Below are 22532 nucleotides of genomic sequence, written 5' to 3' on the forward strand. Positions count from 1 at the left end.
AATGTCATTGGATATTCATGGTAAAAAACTTCAGGAGTGTTTTGGGTGGGCTTGCCATCATTCTCCAGTGTAACAAAACTGAAGACAGCCCAGAATTTGAAGAGTTGGAAACTACACATCATTTTACATGATACACACTAAAGTATCTTATTCATGTGTCGACCTTTTATTACAAGAAAAAGCCAAATTATTTATCACACAAACCAAGAGACAATTATTCCCTTGACTTCACAGCTGCGAACATTTAGCTGTAGGAAGATTTTAATACACAAATAAATTGCCATCACAATCCTAATACCACCAAACCAAACGGGAACGAGGGGAAAATTCCCAAACCCCAAAGGCCAGCTTCCAGGCTGACGTACTCGGCACAAGGAACAAAAATAATGCTCCGGGCTGAATTGCAAAGGCCGTTTCTTTGGAAGGGGCAGCGCCGTGCCCGCCGGCCGCGCTGGGGACTCTTAGGGCGGCGGGGCGGCCGGGACAAGGCGGCCTTTGTGTGCCGGGACTGCGGAACGGGAGGGACGGGCAGGGGGAGGAGAGACACCGGGGAGGGACCAGGGAGGGAAGGGAGAGGGGAAGGAGGGAAGAAAAGGGAGAGAGGGAGCGGGAGAGCGGGGAGGAGAGCGGGAGGGAGCACGGGGGAGACAGGGGAGGAGAAGGGGAAGGAGGAGAGCAGGAGTGAGACAGGGAAGGAGAAGGGGAAGGAGGAGAGCAGGAGTGAGACAGGGAACGAGAAGGGGAAGGAGGAGAGCAGGAGTGAGACAGGGAACGAGAAGGGGAAGGAGGAGAGCAAAGTGACACAGGGAAGGAGAAGGAAAGGCAGGAGAGCAGGAGGAAAAGGGAACGAGAAGGGGAAGGAGGAGAGCAAAGTGACACAGGGAAGGAGAAGGAAAGGCAGGAGAGCAGGAGGAAAAGGGAAGGAGAAGGGGAAGGAGGAGAGCAAGAGTGAGACCGGGAAGGAGAAGAGGAGGGAGGAGAGCAGGAGTGAGACAGGGAAGGGAAGCAGGAGAGAAACATGGAAGGAGAAAGGGAGGGAGCCAGGGAAGATGGGGGCCCGGGAAGGAGGGAGCTCGGGCAGGAGCTCGGGCAGGAGCTCGGGAAGGAGGGAGCTCGAGGAGGAGCCAGGGCAGGAGGGAGCTCGGGCAGGAGGGAGCTCGGGCAGGAGGGAACTCGAGGAGGAGCCAGGGCAGGAGGGAGCTCGGGCAGGAGGGAGCTCGGGCAGGAGGGAGCTCGGGCAGGAGGGAGCTCGGGCAGGAGGGAGCTCGGGCAGGAGGGAACTCGAGGAGGAGCCAGGGCAGGAGGGAGCTCGGGCAGGAGGGAGCTCGGGCAGGAGGGAGCTCGGGCAGGAGGGAGCTCGGGCAGGAGGGAGCTCGGGCAGGAGGGAGCTCGGGCAGGAGGGAGCTCGGGCAGGAGGGAGCTCGAGGAGGAGCCAGGGCAGGAGCTCGGGCAGGAGGGCCCCGGGCCCGGCCGCGTTGCCCCAAGCGCTCCCCGGACGGGTCAGGACGGAGGCAGCCGCCCCGGCACCGCACAGAATTCTCGTGTAATCCTATTTCCCAATCACTCTCTGTGAACCACGGTGGTTATAATGAATTCACGGGAAAACAAAGCCATGTTTCAAGCCGAGCCTCAAAACAAGCTCCCTTCTCCTCCACAGAGCAGCACAAAGCCAAAAGCACCTTTTATTTTAGCAAGGCTTAACTACAGTGAGTGCATTTCAAGATAAACACCTGAGGGACACACCAGAAAAATAAGAGAATTCTATATTACCTATCACTATATTTTAATTAGGAAGTACTTGTTCTATCCAGCCAAGGAGTTTTGGGTGTTCACAACTTTTATCACCACAAAAACATAGAAGCTATAAAAGTACATGAAAGGGAGGCAGTGTCAGGTTTGTTTTTTTTTTTAATTAATCCACAAGCTCTCAAGTCTATTATTATCCTAGCAGTGAGAATTCTCTCCTTTGAAAAAGCACATTTGATAAAGTGTTCTTTGCACATTCATTCCATTACACATTTGAGGATCCTGCTAGGCTTGCCAGGGCATTTGATTCACTCTGCTCCAGAGACTGCACTCCAATAGTTGTGTTTTTCCACCATAAAAGTAAACAGACCCAAGTAGAGCTCACAAACGATCCTTCAGGGAATTACACCTGAGCAGGGAATGTCTCCAAGCACTCCATTTCCCAACAAAAGGCTGACGTAACTGCATTTCTAACAACACATCCAAAGCCTTTCAATGGATTCATTCCTGCTCAAGCACAGTGGGGGTGCTGCTACCTCGGAGTTAAGATCAGATTGCTAAGGAAAAGGTTCCACCGTTTCTAAAGAACCAAACACACAATTCTTGGCCTATTTAATTACATTTCCAGCCACAAGATGCTGGTGTTAAGAGAATGAATACACAACTGCTTCCCAGTTCTACCAGCACCATCACAAAGACCCAAATGCCTGAACAAGAGCTGCTGCTGGGGGTTATAAAGACTTGTGTCAGCTGTGCCCAGGTTGTGTGTCAGGAACACTTTCATCCTGTGCTTTCAGGGAACTTGGCCCTGGAAAATTCAAACCACACAGCCTCAAACTAATCTTTACAGTCCCAGTCACAGAAATGTCTTTGCTGGCACCACAGACACCGTGGCACCTGATCTCTACACTACACTCCACATCTCTCACACATTTGGATTTCTAAAATGAACATTGTCAACCTTACACTTCCAGAACCTCCAAGTCACTCCAGTGGCTGCCATTATCGTGCTCCAGAAAATAATTCTTCCCCAAATCTACTGTGTTTTCTTGGGTGTGAACAAGCCAAGCTTCCACAATACACTTCCCATCTCCCAACTAAAATTCTCTGGACAGATCCACAGGGCTTGAGTAATCCAATTTTACTGGTAAACCAGAACATGAGAATCAGAAAAAGATGGAAAATATGAAAAACGGTAAAAAAATAACTCCATTTGAGGCAGTGACAGGGAAATGAGAACAAAATTCAGAGAATGTTTGTGAACTTTTCTGATATATCTGAAATACACAAAAATCCAGCTATTTTAGATGAATCACAAATGTTTGAGTTTTCATAATATCCCATTGAAAGCATACTTTTGTATGGCCAGATCAAACTTACAAAATAAAGTAGAAAAAGAGATAGAGATAGCCTCATGCATGCTATTTTAGATTATAATTCATCTGCAGCAGATAGTTTAATTGAAACAGATTAAGTCACATGAACCCTGGGCAGAAAACCTCTGCTTTTTATTACAAGAAAAGATGAGTGTCTCATATACAAAATCACAGAAAGACTCTATTGAAAAAACCATAAAAATGTACCACACTGGAAACTATTAGACAGCTCTGACATATAGCTAAGGGATCACATGAAATAACTGCCTGCATCTTTTAGTTTAGAGCCTTGGTTGCACATGAGTCTGTTGGTTCAGACTTCATTATTTTTATGGCCTCCGCTATATAAAGTGTTATAATGTACGTAACTGCCAGCTGTGTTTTATTTCATCAGTAGAAAATGAGCCTTTAAAAAAAAAAAAATCACACTTTTCCCCCATAAAGTTACATAACATTTCAAAAATGCCATAAATCTCCTCAGTTGTGTCATGCATCCAGAAATGCAGCACACGGTTCTTTCCAAGCCCTCCTGGCCCCAGAGCAAGGCTATAAATAGTTAATTTTTCGGGGAGAGGAGGAGGTATGCTGTAAATGAGAAGCCAGCTTTCATTGTTTTGCATTACTTCAGCGCTGGATTCCCGATTTGTAACAAATTCCAAGGCTGCAGACTGCGGGCCCAGCCTGTGAGTAAGGCTGCGGTGATTTATGGCAGGATAAATCCCTCAGTCCACATCCCATGACTGTGGAATGCGCGGAATGCCGGGGCTGCAGGAGCTGAGGCAGCAGCCACAGGAGCTCCATCCATGCTTCCTCCAGGCAGGAATGACAGGAATTCTGCAGCAGTGCCAGCCAGGCTCGAATTCCCAGCAATGGCATCTGCTGATTGCCCAACACGGCTCATCAACGCCTTACCTGGCCGGCACATTCCACACCTGACTGTCAGAGCAGGAATGTGTAGCAACAACTGCCGCTTGCCCAGTTGTCAAGGCAGCCCAGGAAGCAGCTGCCTCGGAGCTGCTGGCCTCGGAAAAATGCAAAGCACTCGTGTCCCTCCTCCTGCTGCTGCCTCCCCACCCCCAGCCAGAGAGCCTCAGAATGGGGGGAAGTGAAAGGAGAGCCTTACAAAGAACGAGGGAACAATACTGCAGGAATCGCAAGGTGAATACGTATGGCTTGCTATAAATAGTTAGGCTGAGCTAATTCCTGTTACTTCACGCTGTACAAAAACAAAAGAAAACATGAAAACCCATCTAATCACGGCTGCTCTTGTGCAGATCTCCCACACAAACTGGAACAAAGGGGAAAAAAACGAGCGCAAAGTTGGAGCCAGGACACGATTTTAGCAGATTGTAGCAGGCAGCGCTCAGTGCCGTGCAGGGACAGACGCGAGGCACTTACAGATGCGGGTTGAACATGCGGCTCATTTTGGAGACGTGGTCGTTTTCACAGTCCAGCTCCTCGTCCCCTTGGTCCATGCTGAGCTTCCTCTTGCTGGGGCTGATGGGCGGCGGGCCCGTGCGGTGGTTGCTGAGCGCGGGGGATTGCAGGGGCTGCATTCGGGGCTCCCCTCTCAGCGCCGCTTCACCTGCCCGGGGAGACACGACAGGGGTCACCCACAGAGACACAGTGACAAACACCCCCTGGGAGCACGCAGCAAAACCCCCTGGAATCCCACAGTAACACCCCCTGAAACTCCCCAGTAACATCACCCAAAATTCCCCAGTAACACCCCCCAGACTGCACACGTGGGATGCGGTTGTAGGATGGACAAGGCATCCCAAACCAGGCTTTATGCTGGAACAAGCGGTGAGAAAAGGCACCAGGACAGGGGTAGCTCACCCTGGATGATCCCAAAGGCTGAACTAACCTATTTTTGCAGCAGCTTTTTCGCTCAGGTTCCCCCTCAGCTTTTTTCACTCAGATTCCCCCCTCAGCTTTTTCACTCAGGCTTCCCCTCTCAGCTTTTTCACTCAGGTTCCCCCTCTCAGCTTTTTCACCCAGGTTCCCCCTCTCAGCTTTTTCACCCAGGTTCCCCCCCCTCAGCTTTTTCACCCAGGTTCCCCTCTCAGCTTTTTCACTCAGGTTCCCCCTCTCAGCTTTTTTCACTCAGGTTCCCCCTCTCAGCTTTTTTCACTCAGGTTCCCCCTCTCAGCTTTTTCACTCAGGTTCCCCCCTCTCAGCTTTTTCACCCAGGTTCCCCCTCAGTTTTTCACTCAGGTTCCCCCTCTCAGCTTTTTCACCCAGGTTCCCCCCCCTCAGCTTTTTCACCCAGGTTCCCCTCTCAGCTTTTTCACTCAGGTTCCCCCTCTCAGCTTTTTTCACTCAGGTTCCCCCTCTCAGCTTTTTTCACTCAGGTTCCCCCTCTCAGCTTTTTCACTCAGGTTCCCCCCTCTCAGCTTTTTCACCCAGGTTCCCCCTCAGTTTTTCACTCAGGTTCCCCCTCTCAGCTTTTTCACCCAGGTTCCCCCCCCTCAGCTTTTTCGCCCAGGTTCCCCTCTCAGCTTTTTCACTCAGGCTTCCCCTCTCAGCTTTTTCACTCAGGCTTCCCCTCTCAGCTTTTTCTACTCAGATCCCCCTCTCAGCTTTTTCACCCAGGCTTCCCCTCTCAGCTTTTTCACCCAGGTTCCCCCCTCTCAGCTTTTTCACTCAGGCTTCCCCTCTCAGCTTTTTCACCCAGGTTCCCCCCTCTCAGCTTTTTCACTCAGGCTTCCCCTCTCAGCTTTTTCACTCAGATTCCCCCCTCAGCTTTTTACACTCAGGCTTCCCCTCTCAGCTTTTTCACTCAGGCTTCCCCTCTCACCTTTTTCCACTCAGATCCCCCCCTCAGCTTTTTCCACTCAGGTTCCCCCTCCACTTTTTCACTCAGATTCCCCCTCAGCTTTTTCACCCAGATCTCCCCTGGCAGGCTGCAATCCCAGTGCTGGGCTGTGATTACCTCACTCTGCAAACCATGACTATTCACAGAGAAATAAAAGCTTTGTTCCTCTTCTTACAGTCGTGGTTATAAATTCCAGGGCTACAGTTCACGTTAATGCCAAATATTGCAGATCAAAAACTGAATAAACGTTCGGATTCTCAGATGATTCCCTTTATAAAATGCTGTCCAAAACAAGCTTGTCTGGTATATAACTATGCAAGGGAAAAATTAGGGGGGAAACTGGAACTTGCTGATTCAACTTTTAAATATGTCCCTAAATGTCTTTCTCTATTCTTTAAACCTACCTTTGGACCCAGGAACAAAAGAGCACAATTCTTCAGCAGAGGAATCACAGAATTTCCAACTGGGGCAGACTGAGTAGATGCTAAGTTTTTATATAAAATCTCACACTTCCAGAAAAGCCACTGCCAGCATTTGGGAGCTGTGTAAGAATTGCAGCGATGCCACAGTTGGCTGTGCAGAGCACAGGACAGACCGGTGCTAAGCAGGCGTTAAAGCCTGACCAGGCTTCCCCCATTTCAATTAAATGTCTCACTGCTCCTATAGCCTGCAGCACAGTGCTGCACTTCACCACCATGGATTTACTGGAACTCACATCCTCTGGTCGGATTTAGACCTCAGAGGGATTTAAAGATGTAAAAAAAGTGCTTTTGGGGCTCCATCAGGGGCTTGGAGAGGAGCTAAATTAACCAGGGTTACCTATTCTGGTAATATCCCTGAAATAGTTGCTTTTGCTGGAGTTTAGAATTTGTATTTTTCCTACACTGCCAGAAGCATTTTGTTTTTTACACAGCCATAATTTCCAGACCTAAAATTAGGCCTAAGTTAAGTCCATCTAGAGCCCTGTGGTACCTGACAATGGAAATCTTTGTGTGCCACCACACATTTTCACATCATCGCTGAGGCAGATGATTTATAAAATGCTGCCTTAATTCCTACACACGACAAATAACATTTTGTTGGAAAAAGAAGGAGCGAGGAGAAAACCTCCTGAATGTTTACCAGTAAAAATAAGCATTCTGCCAATTTAGTCAGCATAATATAAACTAGCAAATATACGCTGACCCATAATACACCACAAGCCATGATTTCTATTAAAGACTCTGGCACCAAATCGAAATAGGAACTTTCCATCTCAGCTCTAAATAGCAAAAACTGTGCCCTGCTGCAAATGCTCTGGGACAGACACCCAGAGCTCTCCTGTTCCAACCAAACATTAATTGAGAAGCACCCACAACCACCCCAGTGCCACGAAAAAAGCTTTTATCAACACAATCTATTGGGAATTGTTTTCAGATCAGTACATTGGTGCATTTTCCCTTTGTATTTTGCCAATAGAAACCCCCACCTACGGAGTGTTCACGTTCTAAACTTTCAAAGCAAACCACATCACAGCAGTTCCTCTCCAGGAGGAATCTCCCTCGCTCCTGTCTTTGCAAAGGAATAACCTAAAAGCAATGGCAAAAGATAAAGCTTGCAGCACCTGAGGCTGCAGGCTGTGTCCTCCCACCCATGCACCATCAATCTTCTCCCTGCAGCTTCTCCCATCGCTTCTGGGGACTCCAATACAAAATTCCACAACAGCAATTACAAATTCCATGTGGGCACCTCACTCCCACTGACTCCTGAGCAACTCCTGAGTGCCTTGGGCAGTTTAAATACCCATGGAAAGCTAACTTGGGTGTTTACAAAACACCAGAAATCTCTAGGCATTCTTCAATCCAGTAAATCAGAAACTTGCCCTTTTTCCCCAAACAGGACATTGATACTATACAATTACCAAAATTGGGACTTTTTTATTTTTAAAATTTAAAAACTCATTTCTTCTATGCATAATAAGAGCAGCATTTATATATTAACATTCAGACTATAATAATTTTATATATTATATATATATAATGTATATATATTATAATAATTTTATACTCAGACATTCAGAGTATAAAATCTGGTTAAAATGCTATTGAATGCTGGAAGAAACCTATTTTAAAGAAGCTTAGCAAAGAAAAGAAGGGCTTCCAAAGAAAGCCTATCCAATTTGATAATGCATTTTTCCTGATTATGCAGGGAACACCAAGACTTCAGCTAAACATACCAGGATCTGACCAGCACCACTGGGCCAAAATAAATCAAATTAAGCAAACTTTGAATGGGGGGGGGGGGGGGCAGTGAGAGTCTCTTACAGGACAGTTCAGTTTGTACAGCCCCTCCTGCCCACCCCAGGCAGGAGAACAATTGAGTCCAGGAGAACAAAAGAGTCCAGATAACAGGGAAAATTGAGGAAACAATCTCTTTACATTGTTTAGAGGGCTAAAATGCAAATTCCTACACTGGTTTTGCACAGCACCCTGAGTTCTCATGGGGCCTGCACATTTGATTAGGGCTAAAACTGCTCTTCATTTAAATAACATTCCTCCCCCACTCCTTTCCTCCTTACCACATGTGAATTTAAAGCAGAGAGAGAGAAACCACAGAGGAGACTACGGCCCCAAATGCTGTTTTAGGGACTAGATTTGTCTCCCCCAGCTGACCACACTCCATGGAAACCAGACTCCCATCACACAGCTGGCAAGGCAACACTCTGATAAAACAACTGTGTTTTATAAATTCCCCAACTCCAAACTCCAGCCTTCAGAATTCATTCCTGTGACGGCTTGAGTCTGCCCTGCAACTGAGAGCAGAGATAGCAAACACACTGATTGTGCCTCTCATAATGCTCCTCTTTGTTTCAGCCAGCAGCTGGTGGAAGGCACTCCAGATCTGCTGCTTTCAGATACTTCTACTTACAACTATTCATACTAGTCTTTTTTTTTTTTTTCCTTTCTCCTCCTCCTCCTTCTCTTTTTTTTTTTATTAAAACTGTTGGGCAACATGATAAAGCACAGACAAGCTAAACAAAGATAACACCGTGACGTAGTGTCTGCCTATAGAGCAGCTCTGCTCTCGCTTGACACCAGCCCATGCAGTCAGCAGGAATGTGCTTTATTTTAACCTCTTAGGAGCCTGCCTGCCAGTGCTTGCACTCAGCACAGTGTCTGCCAGGCCAGCAGGGCTCTCCCAGCCTCCCAGCCCTGTGTAAACAGAGGATGTCCAGCTCTGTTTGCCTTTGTGTGCTCCGGCCCCAGCAGAGCGTCCTCAACAGCAAAAGCCGTGTTTTAACAAGTGTGCCTTGACAGAGAGACACCAGAGGGGTCTGAGATCTGTCTGAGAGCTCCAGGAGTCACCAAAGACTGGGGAAAAAAAAATACACACTGCTCTGGCAGCAAGTTTCCTTCCTGTGACTCGGTGTGGGCTGCAGGGCCACGGGGCTGCCGTATCCTATCCCTATCCCCCGTCCCGAGCTCCTCCCTGCTGTTCGAGCACAAAGGGGGAGCGTTCATTACAGCCCAGAACCCTCCCGTGCCTTTGTCCTGCCAGCTCACACTGACACTGCAGACCTCAGGCTGCACCTATTCCAACCTGAGGTTACAATAAAACTCCTCAAAAGAAAATCCCAGCGCTACCCTGGGCCTGTTGTCATTTATTGCAAAAGTTCCCAAACCTTCTCGGTGATTTCTCATAGGCAGCTCTTCACAGCACTGACTTGTTCTTCTCCCTCACAATACAAACAACAAACTTGTTAACTCTCTTCACAGCACAGCTACCTAACCCACTCTTCTGTAGCACTCGTGTTCTTACTGGGCCCAGCTGTGCCTATTCAGGGCAGGTTTGTTGTTAATTTTGGTGATTAGTACAGCTGAAACCCCTCAGGTGTGAGACTGCCTTCTGCACCGTCATTGTTTTCTTACATTCTACCCCTCCACATCGCCTGGTTTTTGTTCTGTGTCTGCAAACTTGTTAACTCTCTTCACAGCACAGCTACCTAACCCACTCTTCTGTAGCACTCGTGTTCTTACTGGGCACAGCTGTGCCTATTCAGGGCAGGTTTGTTGTTAATTTTGGTGATTAGTGCAGCTGAAACTCCTCAGGTGTGAGACTGCCTTCTGCATCATTATTTTCTTACATTCTATCCCTCCACATTGCCTGGTTTTTGTTCTGTGTCTGACAGATGGATTTATCCACAAGAGTCAATTCCTGATGAGTTTATTAACTTTTAGGAAAAAAAAACAACTTAAAATTCTTCAGTTGTGGTGTTTGTCATCAAGGTCCTTACCTTTAAGGTCTTGGATTGAATTATTACGACCTCAGGCCACTCTATTAATTAAAAAAAATCATGGGCAAGAGCATTAAACAGACTTTAATTAATGGGCATCACACCTTTAATTACCTTTTCCAATACCTGCAGACAAACTCTCATTAGTGACAGGAGTTGCCTCATGTTCCTAAAGCCAAATTCCCAGGTAAGAGTGGTACATGAAGACCTTCAAGGGCAGCTTTTCCTATTGATTCAAGATCAGGATTTACTTTCATGGCATATTCTGAAAAGCCAAGATCTTCACAAAAGCAATACAGATGTGAAAGAGACACTCTAAAATAAAATTTATCTGATTTTCTATCACTGTGTTCTAAAAATCATTAGGAGATTGAAAAACAAATAGATTGGAACAAATGGCATATTCTGAAAAGCCAAGATCTTCACAAAAGCAATACAGATGTGAAAAAGACACTCTAAAATAAAATCTATTTAATTTTTTATCACTGTGTTCTAAAAATCATTAGGAGATTGAAAAACAAATAGATTGGAACAAATTTCTAAAGTATGGCATATTCTGAAAAGCCAAGATCTTCACAAAATCAATACAGATGTGAAAAAGACACACTAAAATAAAATCTATTTGATTTTTTATCACTGTGTTCTAAAAATCATTAGGAGATTGAAAAACAAATGGATTGGAACAAATTCCTAAACTATGGCATATTCTGAAAAGCCAAGATCTTCAGAAAAGCAATACAGATGTGAAAAAGACACTATAAAATAAAATCTATTTGATTTTTTATCACTGTGTTCTAAAAATCATTAGGAGATTGAAAAACAAATAGATTGGAACAAATGGCATATTCTGAAAAGCCAAGATCTTCAGAAAAGCAATACAGATGTGAAAAAGATATTATAAAATAAAATCTATTTGATTTTTTATCACTGTGTTCTAAAAATCATTAGGAGATTGAAAAACAAATAGATTGGAACAAATGGCATATTCTGAAAAGCCAAGATCTTCACAAAAGCAATACAGATGTGAAAGAGACACTATAAAATACAATCTATTTGATTTTTTATCACTATGTTCTAAAAATCATTAGGAGATTGAAAAACAAATAGATTGGAACAAATTTCTAAACAAATTTCTAAACTTGAATGTTTTATTCCACTGTGGCAATGTGGAATGTTTAATTCCACTATGGCAAACACTGAAATCAGTCTGTGCCAACATAAATTGAGATAAATGGCATAAAAAATTCCAATTCATGCACAAAATAAAAACAAACCCATGGTCTGAGATATCAAATCCCAAGCAGGGAAGGCACCAGAAATGCCCCAGTTCCAGAAGCCATCAGAACAAGGTCTCAGCTGAGGATGGCCATGCAGCACTGAGTCCCTGTGCAGATGTGGCCAGCTGCTGCCCTGGGAGTTTGTGTGCAGTGGGAGAGGACTGGCAGCCCTGGCAGGGGGAATTCCCTGCAATCAGATCTGGGTGGAACAGCTGCAGGCAGGATGAAAAGGGTGCAGCTCCAGGCTGATCTGCTTCACTTCTTGACCAAAGACAACAAATGAATCCATTCTCAGGAGGAAATCTTGGTCACCATGAGAGACATTCCAAGCAGAATTACAAATGATATTATTTCTATCATTGCTGAGCACTTCTGCAACCCCCACGCAGGAAAAGAAACAAAATCCTTTATCCCAAAACCCAGCATTCTGCACCACTACTTTATTTCAGGGCTGCTTCTACAGAAGTTATGATTTAAGATGAGCTTAAATAAGACTTAATTCTGGGAAGCAGTAGATCAACCACTATAAACAGAGTCCCAGTAGTCTGTATTTCCTTTAGAGTACATTAAACAGGCCTATCTGGAGAGCATAATAAAACAGCAAACTGCAGAATAACAAAAAATTAAGTATTAATGGCAACAGCCTGATTAAAACATGCTGGTGAGACATCAGATCTTGGAAATATTCTTTATTATAATTGACAGATTTCTTGCAGCGGCCAACTTACTGATTCCTTTATCTGCCACATATTTTACTGACTTTCTGCTATGATAACAAAAAGCTAATTTAGGAAACCAGAAAGTCACATACACATGTGGAGAAAAATTGGCAAAAAGCCTCCTCTCCTCCGTTTACAAAACATATGAACAGCACTTACTCCTGGAACAAGCTCTGGCTACCACTGTGCAGAGCTGTGGATGCCAGAAAAGCCATGGCCAAAACCAAAATACACTGATTAAAGTGAGTGCTCTGGGCTGGCTCCTCCAGTGCCCCTGCCTGCCAAGCAGGGACACGTTCACTGCAGGCAGGGACATTAAACAGTGACCTCTGCATTCACTCACCTCCACCCACCTTCCTCCTCTTCCCTTCAAAAGCCTCACAAAGGAGCCACAATTTGGTGCAGCAGCAGCAGCACTGGCTCGCTTGAGGATCCTTCCAAAAATATCTTGTTGATCAAAATTAGAGATCATTTCTACTTAATAGGTCTTGAAAACGCTGCATTATGTACCAAAAACTCCAGTGGAACAGGCAGAAAATGGCAAATTTGACTCCCCCAAGCCAACATCACCCTATTTGCTCCTTCAGAGGCAGTGTGGAAAACTGACTGCTCATCTGTGTGGGATCTCAGCACATCGTTCCTGGTGTCCAGAGTTGCCAGGAGAACCCTTGGGGGTCTCAAAAATCCTGGAATGTTGCCCAGAGTGTTTGGTGGCTTGATTTTGACCCATCCACAGAAGTGACAGCAGTTTGAGGACATGAGAATCACTTTAGAGTGAAGGGTGTGAAAGGGACACATTTATAGGGTGAAATATAAACTTTAAGGTTTTTGGTACAGGGGGGTTATGGAGACAAGATGGAGGGATCAGGGCGTGTCTCGTCCTTCTTCTTTCTTCTTCTTGTCCTCCATCTCCTGTGGTGATGTTGGCACTTGGGGATTGGTTCATGGTGAAGGTGCACTTGCTAACATGGGTGAAAGGTATTGGGAAATAAAGGTAAATATCATGTAGGTAGATTTTAGTATAAAAAGACACGACCATCCCGTGGGTGGGCAGAGTGCCCTTGGCTGCCTTGCAGATCAGACCTCTGTTGGGCAGACAGAAAATTCTGCAGATAAGAAACAATAAACAATCTGAAGATGGAAAAGCTGAAGAGTCCAGACTCGTCCTTTGAAACGTGGGGCACCCAAGAACCACCCTGCCCGTGTCGGGGCACAGACAGACAGACAGACAGACCCGACACATCTGAAATGCTCTCTCCTCCCACTGTAAAAGCACACCATGGCTACATCAACTCCCCTCAGTTCCACAAACTATTTCACAAATACATAAGATCAATTTTAAAAAATCTTTGCTGAACGCTTCAGCAATGGTTGAAAATTTTCCCTGAAAAATTCAGGTATCTGGTCATTTCTCTGGTACCTAAAAATACCTGAGGGAGTGTCCTTGGTAAGGAGGCAAGAACTGATGGCATGGGCAGAAACAGGGCAGCAGATCTGCCACAAAGAAGAAATTTGAATGCTGTGCTCTGGCAGAGCTCCTTAATATTTCCTCTGTCAAAGTGCAGCTTTCACACCTCAGCAGTTGTGACTGTGGGGCTGTGCTCACTCCCAGCCCAACAATGAACTCAGGCTTGGCTCTAACTTTAGCCCATGAGATTACTGCATGAATTCACAGCTCTCACTAAGATCATGTCCCATTTAGGTGACTCTTACAGAACTCTGAAAAAAGTGGTGCTTTTTTTGCTCAGAGTACCTGTCCTCGTGCAAAGTGTGGCTAAAATAAGATTTCAGTTTACTCGTGCAAAGTGTGGCTAAAATAAGATTTCAGTTTACTTGTGCAAAGTGTGGCTAAAATAAGATTTCAGTTTACTTGTGCAAAGTGTGGCTAAAATAAGATTTCAGTTTACTCGTGCAAAGTGTGGCTAAAATAAGATTTCAGTTTACTCATGCAAAGTGTGGCTAAAATAGGATTTCAGTTATCTGGCAGGCACACTTTGGATGGAGTCAATGGTAAAACTGCACTGATGTCCAGGTAGATAACACCAGGGCTGGCTGCAATAGCTGACAGCACCAATGGCAGAAAGGATTTCTCTGCAGAGGATGGGTTTGTGCACCCCAGGAACAGCCTCTGAGGCTTTCTGCCAGCAAAATCCTGCACCAACCACCCAAAGGCACTTAAGAGGGACTGAAAATGAGCAGAGTTATCATTTTGTCTTTGCTCAGAGAAGAACCAAGCTCTGGCTGAGCCCAGCTCCTGAGCTCAGCCAGGGGCAGCAGTTTGGGCATCCCAAACACAGGAGGGGAGGAAGGAGGACAAAGGGAGAAGCATCCTCTACATTCCATGCAGAAACCAGTCCATTCCATGTTCTTTTTGCTTAGCAAACATGACATTCCTCTTTGCTGGGCAGCAAAGGACACATGTGATAATGCTTTCACATTTCCAATAAAATCACATTAAATCAAGAAAGTTTTTTGTGAGTGAAATATAATTAAGGGAACAAGTTGAAGATGTTGTTTCCCAGACCAAAGGTGGTTCTTTTTTTGGTCAGCAAGACTGAGAGTCTCAAATGATTTTGTTACATAAAATCTAGCAAAGCTAAACTAATCAAAGACCAGCTGAAATAACCCAAGCCAAAGCCCTGCCATCTATTCCAAAAGTAAATCAAAGTCACAACAAGGTCACAACAGAAGAAATTGTAAAACTGGGGCTAAGGCAGTATTTCAATGCACTGAATCCTACCTTAGAGCTGTGCTGTCATGTGATGGCAAAGAGAGACAAATTCAATTTCTGAAAGCTCAGATTTGAATAATTCCCCCTAAAGAGAAAATCTTTGTTACCCTCCCTCTGGTTGGTTGGTTGGTTGGTTTGGGGTTTTTTGGGATATTGTTTCTGTTACTGGGTACTCAGGTTTAACCCACCCTGCTCTAAGGGCTGATATTCCATGGCTGTAAATTCACAAATTCAGTTCTGGGTGTTCAGTGTCCCTTGTGGGTATGAACACAGCCAGGATGTGCTACAGCAACCATGCTTCAAATATTCATTCTGAGATGTTCACACATTAAAAATAAATCTAATAAATTGTGCATACTCTCCTTCATAAGGGTTTGAAGCAAAAGGTGCAATAGAAAGGTAAAAAAATATTCCACTTCTTTCAACTGGAGCCTATTTTTAGAATTACTACAAGCTTTTATTGCAGTTTAAAATAAACATGCTCTGAACACCTTTTCTCACATTATCCTCCTTTGCTACATGTGGAAAAATTCAGCCCCTCAAGAAAATGAGCTCTCTAAAAGAGCTGTGAAATCTGATATTGCACTTTCCAGCAATGTTTCTTCTATTCCCATTTTATTTCTCCCCAGATTCCCTACCTGGAAGGTAAAATGGCCCTCAAGAGATAGAAATGCTTGAAAATATGACCAGAAAAGCAGATGGATTTCAGGTGTTGGGAGAAGACATGGATGGGTGGGTGCTGCCTTTGGGATGGGTCTGGAATAAAGCAGGGCCACTGCTCAGGGCACTGGGCAGGATCCTGAGGGGATCCCTGCCACTTGCATCCAAGTCACCAAATCCTCTTCCTCAACCACAGTGAAATGAGAAAAACAAATCACATTTGGCACCACAAACACAGGGAAAAGTTGGATTTCCACTTTGGTTTTGCTGTCTGATGTGCAGCCTCATGGTCTCCCACATGAGTGACACTGAGCCCATCCAGAATATCCAAGATTTTAAAACATCCAAGATTTTAATTCACTGAGCAGCAGAACAATCCCAACCCATCTCCCACAAAGAATCCATTGTGGAGAACAAAATCCCTTTGTCCTTCAGAAGGGGCTCCAAAATCCCTTGTGCAGGGGGAGAGCAGAGCAAGGGAACAGCAAAAACTGCACAGGGCAGGGGGACCTGGGAATGCTCAGTGAGGTGGGGGAACCTTCCAGGGGAAACCTGAACCTGTCTGGGGCATGGAAATGGGGCAGATGTGCCAGCTGATCCTTCAGATCCTGTCTGGGGCATGGAAATGGGGCAGATGTGCCAGCCTGGCCCTTCAGATCCTGTCTGGGGCATGGAAATGGGGCAGATGTGCCAGCCTGGCCCTTCAGATCCTGTCTGGGGCATGGAAATGGGGCAGATGTGCCAGCCTGGCCCTTCAGATCCTGTCTGGGCCATGGAAATGGGGCAGATGTGCCAGCCTGGCCCTTCAGATCCTGTCTGGGGTGTGGAAAGGGGGCAGATGTGCCAGCCTGGCCCTTCAGATCCTGTCTGGGCCATGGAAATGGGGCAGATGTGCCAGCCTGGCCCTTCAGATCCTGTCCTGAGCATGGCAAAGGGACAGATGTGCCAGCCTGGCCCTTCAGATCCTGTCTGGGGCATGGCAAAGGGGCAGATGTGCCAGCTGATCCTTCAGATCCTGTCCTGAGCATGGAAAGGGGGCAGATGTGCCAGCCTGGCCCTTCAGATCCTGTCTGGTGTGTGGAAAGGGGGCAGATGTGCCAGCCTGGCCCTTCAGATCCTGGGCAGGGCTCACACAGGGCCCAGCCACTGCCCCAGCCAGGAAAATAAAGCAAAATCAAGAAAATAAAGCAAAATCAAGAGAATAAAGCAAAATCAAGTAAATAAAGCAAAATCAAGTAAATAAAGCAAAATCAAGAGAATAAAGCAAAATCAAGAGAATAAAGCAAATTCAGCTCAGCACCAGCCCTGGCTGGTACACAATACAGATCCTGCAATCCTCTCTGATCTGTTATTCTGAGGTAGAGCTCAACACTCCCTCAGAGCTGCTCTCATGCAGTGTTTTATTATCCAGGAACTTGGGAAGGTTCTAGAAAAGTGCAGCACATGAGATTCAGAGGAAAGGATTCCATCTTGTTTCTCAAGGGTTATGGATGCTGGTATAAAGAAACACATAAAAGCTAAAATATCACCATTGTTACTGACAGGACTGTCTTCCAAAAAAAACCAAAACAGGTCCACAGCACCACTGAGGGAAAAAGATAAAACTCAATCTGTGCCTTTAACAGAGCAGTTTTAAATCTTGGGTTCATATCACACAACTACATTGATTTTACTGGGGAAAGAGAAAATGGCTATGAAGAGATGAAGAGAAATCAAATTAACTAAGCAGAGAGCACCAAAGCTTTCAAACTGTGCTACAAGGTTTAGCTGTGGAAAAGCTGCTGGCCCAGAGTGAATCCCTGCCCAGAAGGACTGAAGGTCTCAGGCCAGCAGCAGCAGGGCTGGGATGGCTGGAGGCTGTGCCAGGGCTGAGAGGGAGCCAGGGCAGGCAGGGCAGGCAGCCCTGGGCAGCCAGAGCTCAGCTGCATTTCACAAGCCCAGGCTGCTCTGTGGGGCCACTTTGCAGGGTCACTCCAAATCAATGTTCTCTCCAAGGGGAAGAGAAGGCAGGGCACACAGAGGGAGGGATTGTGAGAAATTACATGCTGCCCAGGCAGCCTTTCTCCCACTTTTCTGGGCACTGAGGACAGGTTTTCCAGAACTCTTGGAGAAAACAAGAACAAGCAGAGGTTTTTGTTTTTGAAGTTATCCTGACAGTCATGGGGTTGGAAGGGGTGAGCAGCACCAAAGTTACACTCTGCCTTTTCCTGCCCTGCACCCGCTGGTCCTTAGCTGAATTTATTTCCTTTTTGACAACAGCTCCAGGCCCCTTCTCTATTTATTTCAGAGCTGCAGAAGCAACTCAATCCTGAGAGAAGCCAGAAAAGGCATGAAGTGCAGCTGGCTTGGTAAAACAAAGGTAACCAAACCACGTCAGCTGTGTGTTTGTGACCCAGCACTCACATCACACTATTCCCACAGGAGAAATCAAACCTCTCACTGCATCACTGGGACATCATTCCCCAGTGAATATCTGTTCAAGCCTTCCTCATCTCACTTGAAAAGCATTTCTGCAGCTCTCTAACCCCTTGTCACACATTGCAGATGTTGCACCCCATAATTAAGCAGTTTGTGAAGTTTTTAATGGAACCAAACAGCAGTGCTGGGGGCAGTGAGACACTGCAGCATTAATTAAAAGCTTTGGAAGCCCCACTTCAGGTCATAAATGGGCTCAGCCTGGCCTGCACTGCAGGAGCACAGCTGGCACAGCTGGACTGCTATTTCATTAAGCCTCTGATCCCAACTCATCCTGCAAAGGGAATATAAAATTAACATCTGTGGGCACATTCCTTTTATCCAACTCCACGGGCTCTGATCTCAAGGAACCCACCTGGGCAGGTCCTGTGCCTCAGACTGGGGAACTTCAAATTCTTCCCAGCTTTGTCTGCAAGGCCTCATTCCTCTTATCACCTAAAAAGACTCAACTACACCCACAGAAGGAGATTCCATCACCTCACTTTGGGTGGGGTCCACCACAGAAGGACCAAAGTCACCAGATTTGGGTCCAAAAGCTCCTGTTTGCCCTCCATGACTGCTGAGCACAAAGTAAGGATCGAGTCCATCATTGTTCTTACCTGCTTAGCTGATGAATGACCTATTTTATTTGAACATCTCAAACAGCTAAAAGCAATTTTCTTTACTAAGAGGTCACAGTAAGGTTTAGCAGCTGTGGCAAAATATTCCAATGGAGGCACTTGGAATGCTGCTGGCAGCTTTATCCCAGACTTCTGGGAGTTCAAGCAGTTACAGCTCTCCATTATCCTGTAAATATCCTTATCCTGTAAATAAGGATAACAGTCATTGGTTATTTCACAGGCCTGGCTAAAACTTGCATTAACTGGGCTTCTGTGAGAGCAAGGATTCTGCAGAGAGGATTAAAAATATATCCAAATATATTCAAATGTTTGCTGTCATACTTGTTGCTAAACACACCAGTTGAGAAACACTTGAACTCAAACAGGGTAGTGTCCAATTTACTGTACTGCAAAGAACAACTCAGAACAGCCACAGATTAGCTGCTAAGGCAGAGATAATGTACCTCAAAGCACTCACAGTCTTAGATATTTGGACTTTTAAGAGTTTTTCAAGAAAGATTCCAATTTTTTAAACTTTTTTTTTTTTTTGTGCTGAGTTAAATACATGGATTATGTAACATCAGTAAGAGAAGCATTTTTGAAGCTAGAGAACCCAGCCAAGGCTCTGTAAACATCCCTGCCAAGGCTGGAATTCCTATTTTTGCTACCTTTGGTAAATGGCTCAGTGTGATGGCCTGCAGCAGCACAAGAGCAGAGTGCTCACCTCTGGGTTTGGAGTGCTCAGCAGGAAAATCGTGCACGTCAGCACTGCCCCAGCTGGCCCGAGCAGCCCCAAGGCTCCGAGATGGCACAGCAGGAAAACTCCAGCCTGGGGGGGTTAAACAAGCACCACTGCTCACCACATGCCTGAGGAGCACATCTAAAAAGGATCCAGAGCATCAGGAAGAATATTAAATTAATAAAAAAAATAATAATCCCCTTCAATGCCATAAATATTTATACTGAATGCAAGGAACTGGCCGAGTTCAGACTTGCCTTAGGTGAATCATGCAGCACTTTGCTCATTTGGTGTGTTCTGGAGAAAAGCACCACAGAGGTGGTGCCACACTTGTGTCAGCTGCTTTTCTCCATGCTAAGAACAGTTTTTGTCTTTAGAAGATGTGGCTTTCCAAAGAATAGAAGCAGAACAACTGAATAGTCCTGTTTTACTTGGCTAGCTCTTGTGTGGCATTTACTGATCTCCCCAGATCATTTCCATTCATAGAAATAGTTTCCCCTCTGCCTGGACAATTTAATTTTCTTCACAGGGATATTTCATTACAATCAGCAGAGCATCACAGAAAACAACTTCAATGTTGTAATCAGGAGCCAAGAAATTATATTTTACTGAAAGGTTCTGCTCTGAAAGTGTCCAAACCTGCTGCTGTCACAAATATCTTAATTTACTCTCAGAAGTAAACATTAGCAATTAAATAACAAAATTTCAAGTCTCAATATCATCTCTAAAGTGCAAGCACAGTGTGTTCATACCATTTGCAAAAGAAATAAATCCCCACTCATTCCCTAAAGAACAACAGCAACTCAAAAAGATCCATTTAGCAGCTCTGGGTTTCACTCTTCTCATGCAAAAGATGGCTGGGCTGGACACTTGGTAGGTTGTAACTAATCTCAATCTGCTGATCTGAGATTTTGAGTTACAACAAAACATAATAAATGTTCCAAATTGGTTTATATTCCCATAAAACTGTGTCATTTCTACAAAAAAAAACTGACTAAATCTTTCTCACATCTAACTACAACCCATATTTAAATGCAAAAAAACCCCATATTTCTGCATGCTGAGAAATAAATATTAAACCTCACAAAGCAGGAAAGTGCAGTGCTGAGAGGTTTCCATGCCTGCCCTGTCAAATGGGTTTCCAGGAAAATCTACTGCTTTTTAAACACAACTGGTTCCAAACTTTCCCTGGGAGAGCAAATATATTTCCTGGAAGCTGCTAGCAACATTTGGAAGGATAGGAGGAAAGTTATCCACTGCAAAGCCTGGTTCTCACAGCTGACAGGGAACACTCAGAGTGATGAGGAGTGAAAAGGAACACGGCTTGAAATAATCCCAGCTCTTGGAACCAGGGGAATTAGGGGAGGACAGGAGCCATGGGTTCTGTCAGGGAACTGAGCTGACAGAGCCTGCTGAAGGCAACTTCCCTCCTCTCCCTGTGTGCCACCAAAGGCTGCAAAATTCCACTTTATCCCAGATATTATCTGCTTCTAGCCATGGACACCGCTGTGCAGGAGCTGGTTCTCCAAACCCAACATGAGGCACAAAGTATCACACAACATTTAGGGGGGAAAAGCTGGATTGCAGCAAGTGCTACTATGTTTAACAAGTTCTTGCTTTTAACACTTGCAACAAGCAAGTTGAAAAGAAAAGGGGGAAAAAAGTGTTACTTAAAAAAATCTGTTACCAAACAGTGCCACAAAATTTAGGCAAGGAAACACTCTAGAAACTCCTGTTTTAAAAAAATCTGATACCAACCAGCTGTGAAACTTAGATAAGGAATGATTCCAACCTCAGTTTCACACTTGTGTCTCCAGCACTCATATCACCCTGAGATTTAAGCACTGCCATTCCTATTAAAACAGGATCTGTGATGGATGCCATCACCTCACCCAGGTCTCTGGGTGACTTTAAGCACTGCCATTCCTATTGAAACAGGATCTGTGATGGATGCCATCACCTCACCCAGGTTTTTAGGTGACTTTAAGCACTGCCATTCCTACTCAAATAGGATCTTTGATGGAGTGCCCCCACCTCAACCCAGGTCTCTGGGTGACTTTAAGGACTGCCATTCCTACTCAAATAGGATCTCTGCAGATCTTTGATGCAGTCCCATCACCTCACCCAGGTTTTTAGGTGACTTTAAGCACTGCCATTCCTATTAAAACTCTGAATTCTTTGATGGATGCCATCACCTCACCCAGGTCTCTGGGTGACTTTAAGCACTGCCATTCCTATTCAAACTGGATCTTTGGAGATCTTTGATGGATGCCATCACCTCACCCAGGTTTGTGGGTGACTTTAAGCACTGCCATTCCTATTAAAACTGGATCTTTGATGCAGTGCCCTCACCTCACCCAGGTCTCTGGGTGACTTTAAGCACTGCCATTCCTATTGAAACAGGATCTTTGATGGATGCCATCACCTCACCCAGGTTTTTAGGTGACTTTAAGGACTGCCATTCCTACTCAAACAGGATCTCTGAAGATCTTTGATGGAGTGCCCTCACCTCCCCCAGGTTTTTAGGTGACTTTAAGCACTGCCATTCCTACTCAAACAGGATCTCTGCAGATCTTTGATGCAGTCCCATCACCTCCCCCAGGTTTCTGGGTGACTTTAAGCACTGCCATTCCTATTAAAACAGGATCTGTGATGGATGCCATCACTTCACCCAGGTTTTTAGGCGACTTTAAGCACTGCCATTCCTATTAAAACAAGATCTCTGATGGATGCCATCACCTCCCCCAGGTCTCTGGGTGACTTTAAGCACTGCCATTCCTATTGAAACAGGATCTGTGATGCAGTCCCATCACCTCACCCAGGTTTTTGGGTGACTTTAAGGACTGCCATTCCTATCAAAACTGGATCTTTGGAGATCTTTGTTGCAGTCCCATCACCTCACCCAGGTTTTTGGGTGACTTTAAGCACTGCCATTCCTACTCAAACAGGATCTCTGATGCAGTGCCCTCACCTCACCCAGGTTTTTGGGTGACTTTAAGCACTGCCATTCCTATTAAAACAGGATCTCTGATGGATGCCATCACCTCCCCCAGGTTTTTAGGTGACTTTAAGCACTGCCATTCCTACTCAAACAGGATCTCTGATGGAGTGCCATCACC

General features: G+C 45.4%; 1 protein-coding gene across 2 annotated transcripts in view; it reads right to left on the bottom strand.

Moving 5' to 3' along the window:
- The window catches only part of VGLL4 (vestigial like family member 4), a 100498-nt gene that overhangs the window by 26397 nt on the left and 51569 nt on the right, over window positions 1-22532 (bottom strand). For both annotated transcript variants that reach the window (XM_071440040.1, XM_071440041.1), the window contains one exon: window positions 4521-4707. In XM_071440040.1, the coding sequence (XP_071296141.1) occupies window positions 4521-4707 (187 nt within the window). The remainder of the gene's footprint in view (window positions 1-4520; window positions 4708-22532) is intronic.

Source organism: Agelaius tricolor, unplaced genomic scaffold (genome assembly GCF_023055355.1).
Source record: "Agelaius tricolor isolate 1412-34295 unplaced genomic scaffold, bAgeTri1.0.p SCAF_14, whole genome shotgun sequence".
Lineage (NCBI taxonomy): Eukaryota > Metazoa > Chordata > Aves > Passeriformes > Icteridae > Agelaius > Agelaius tricolor.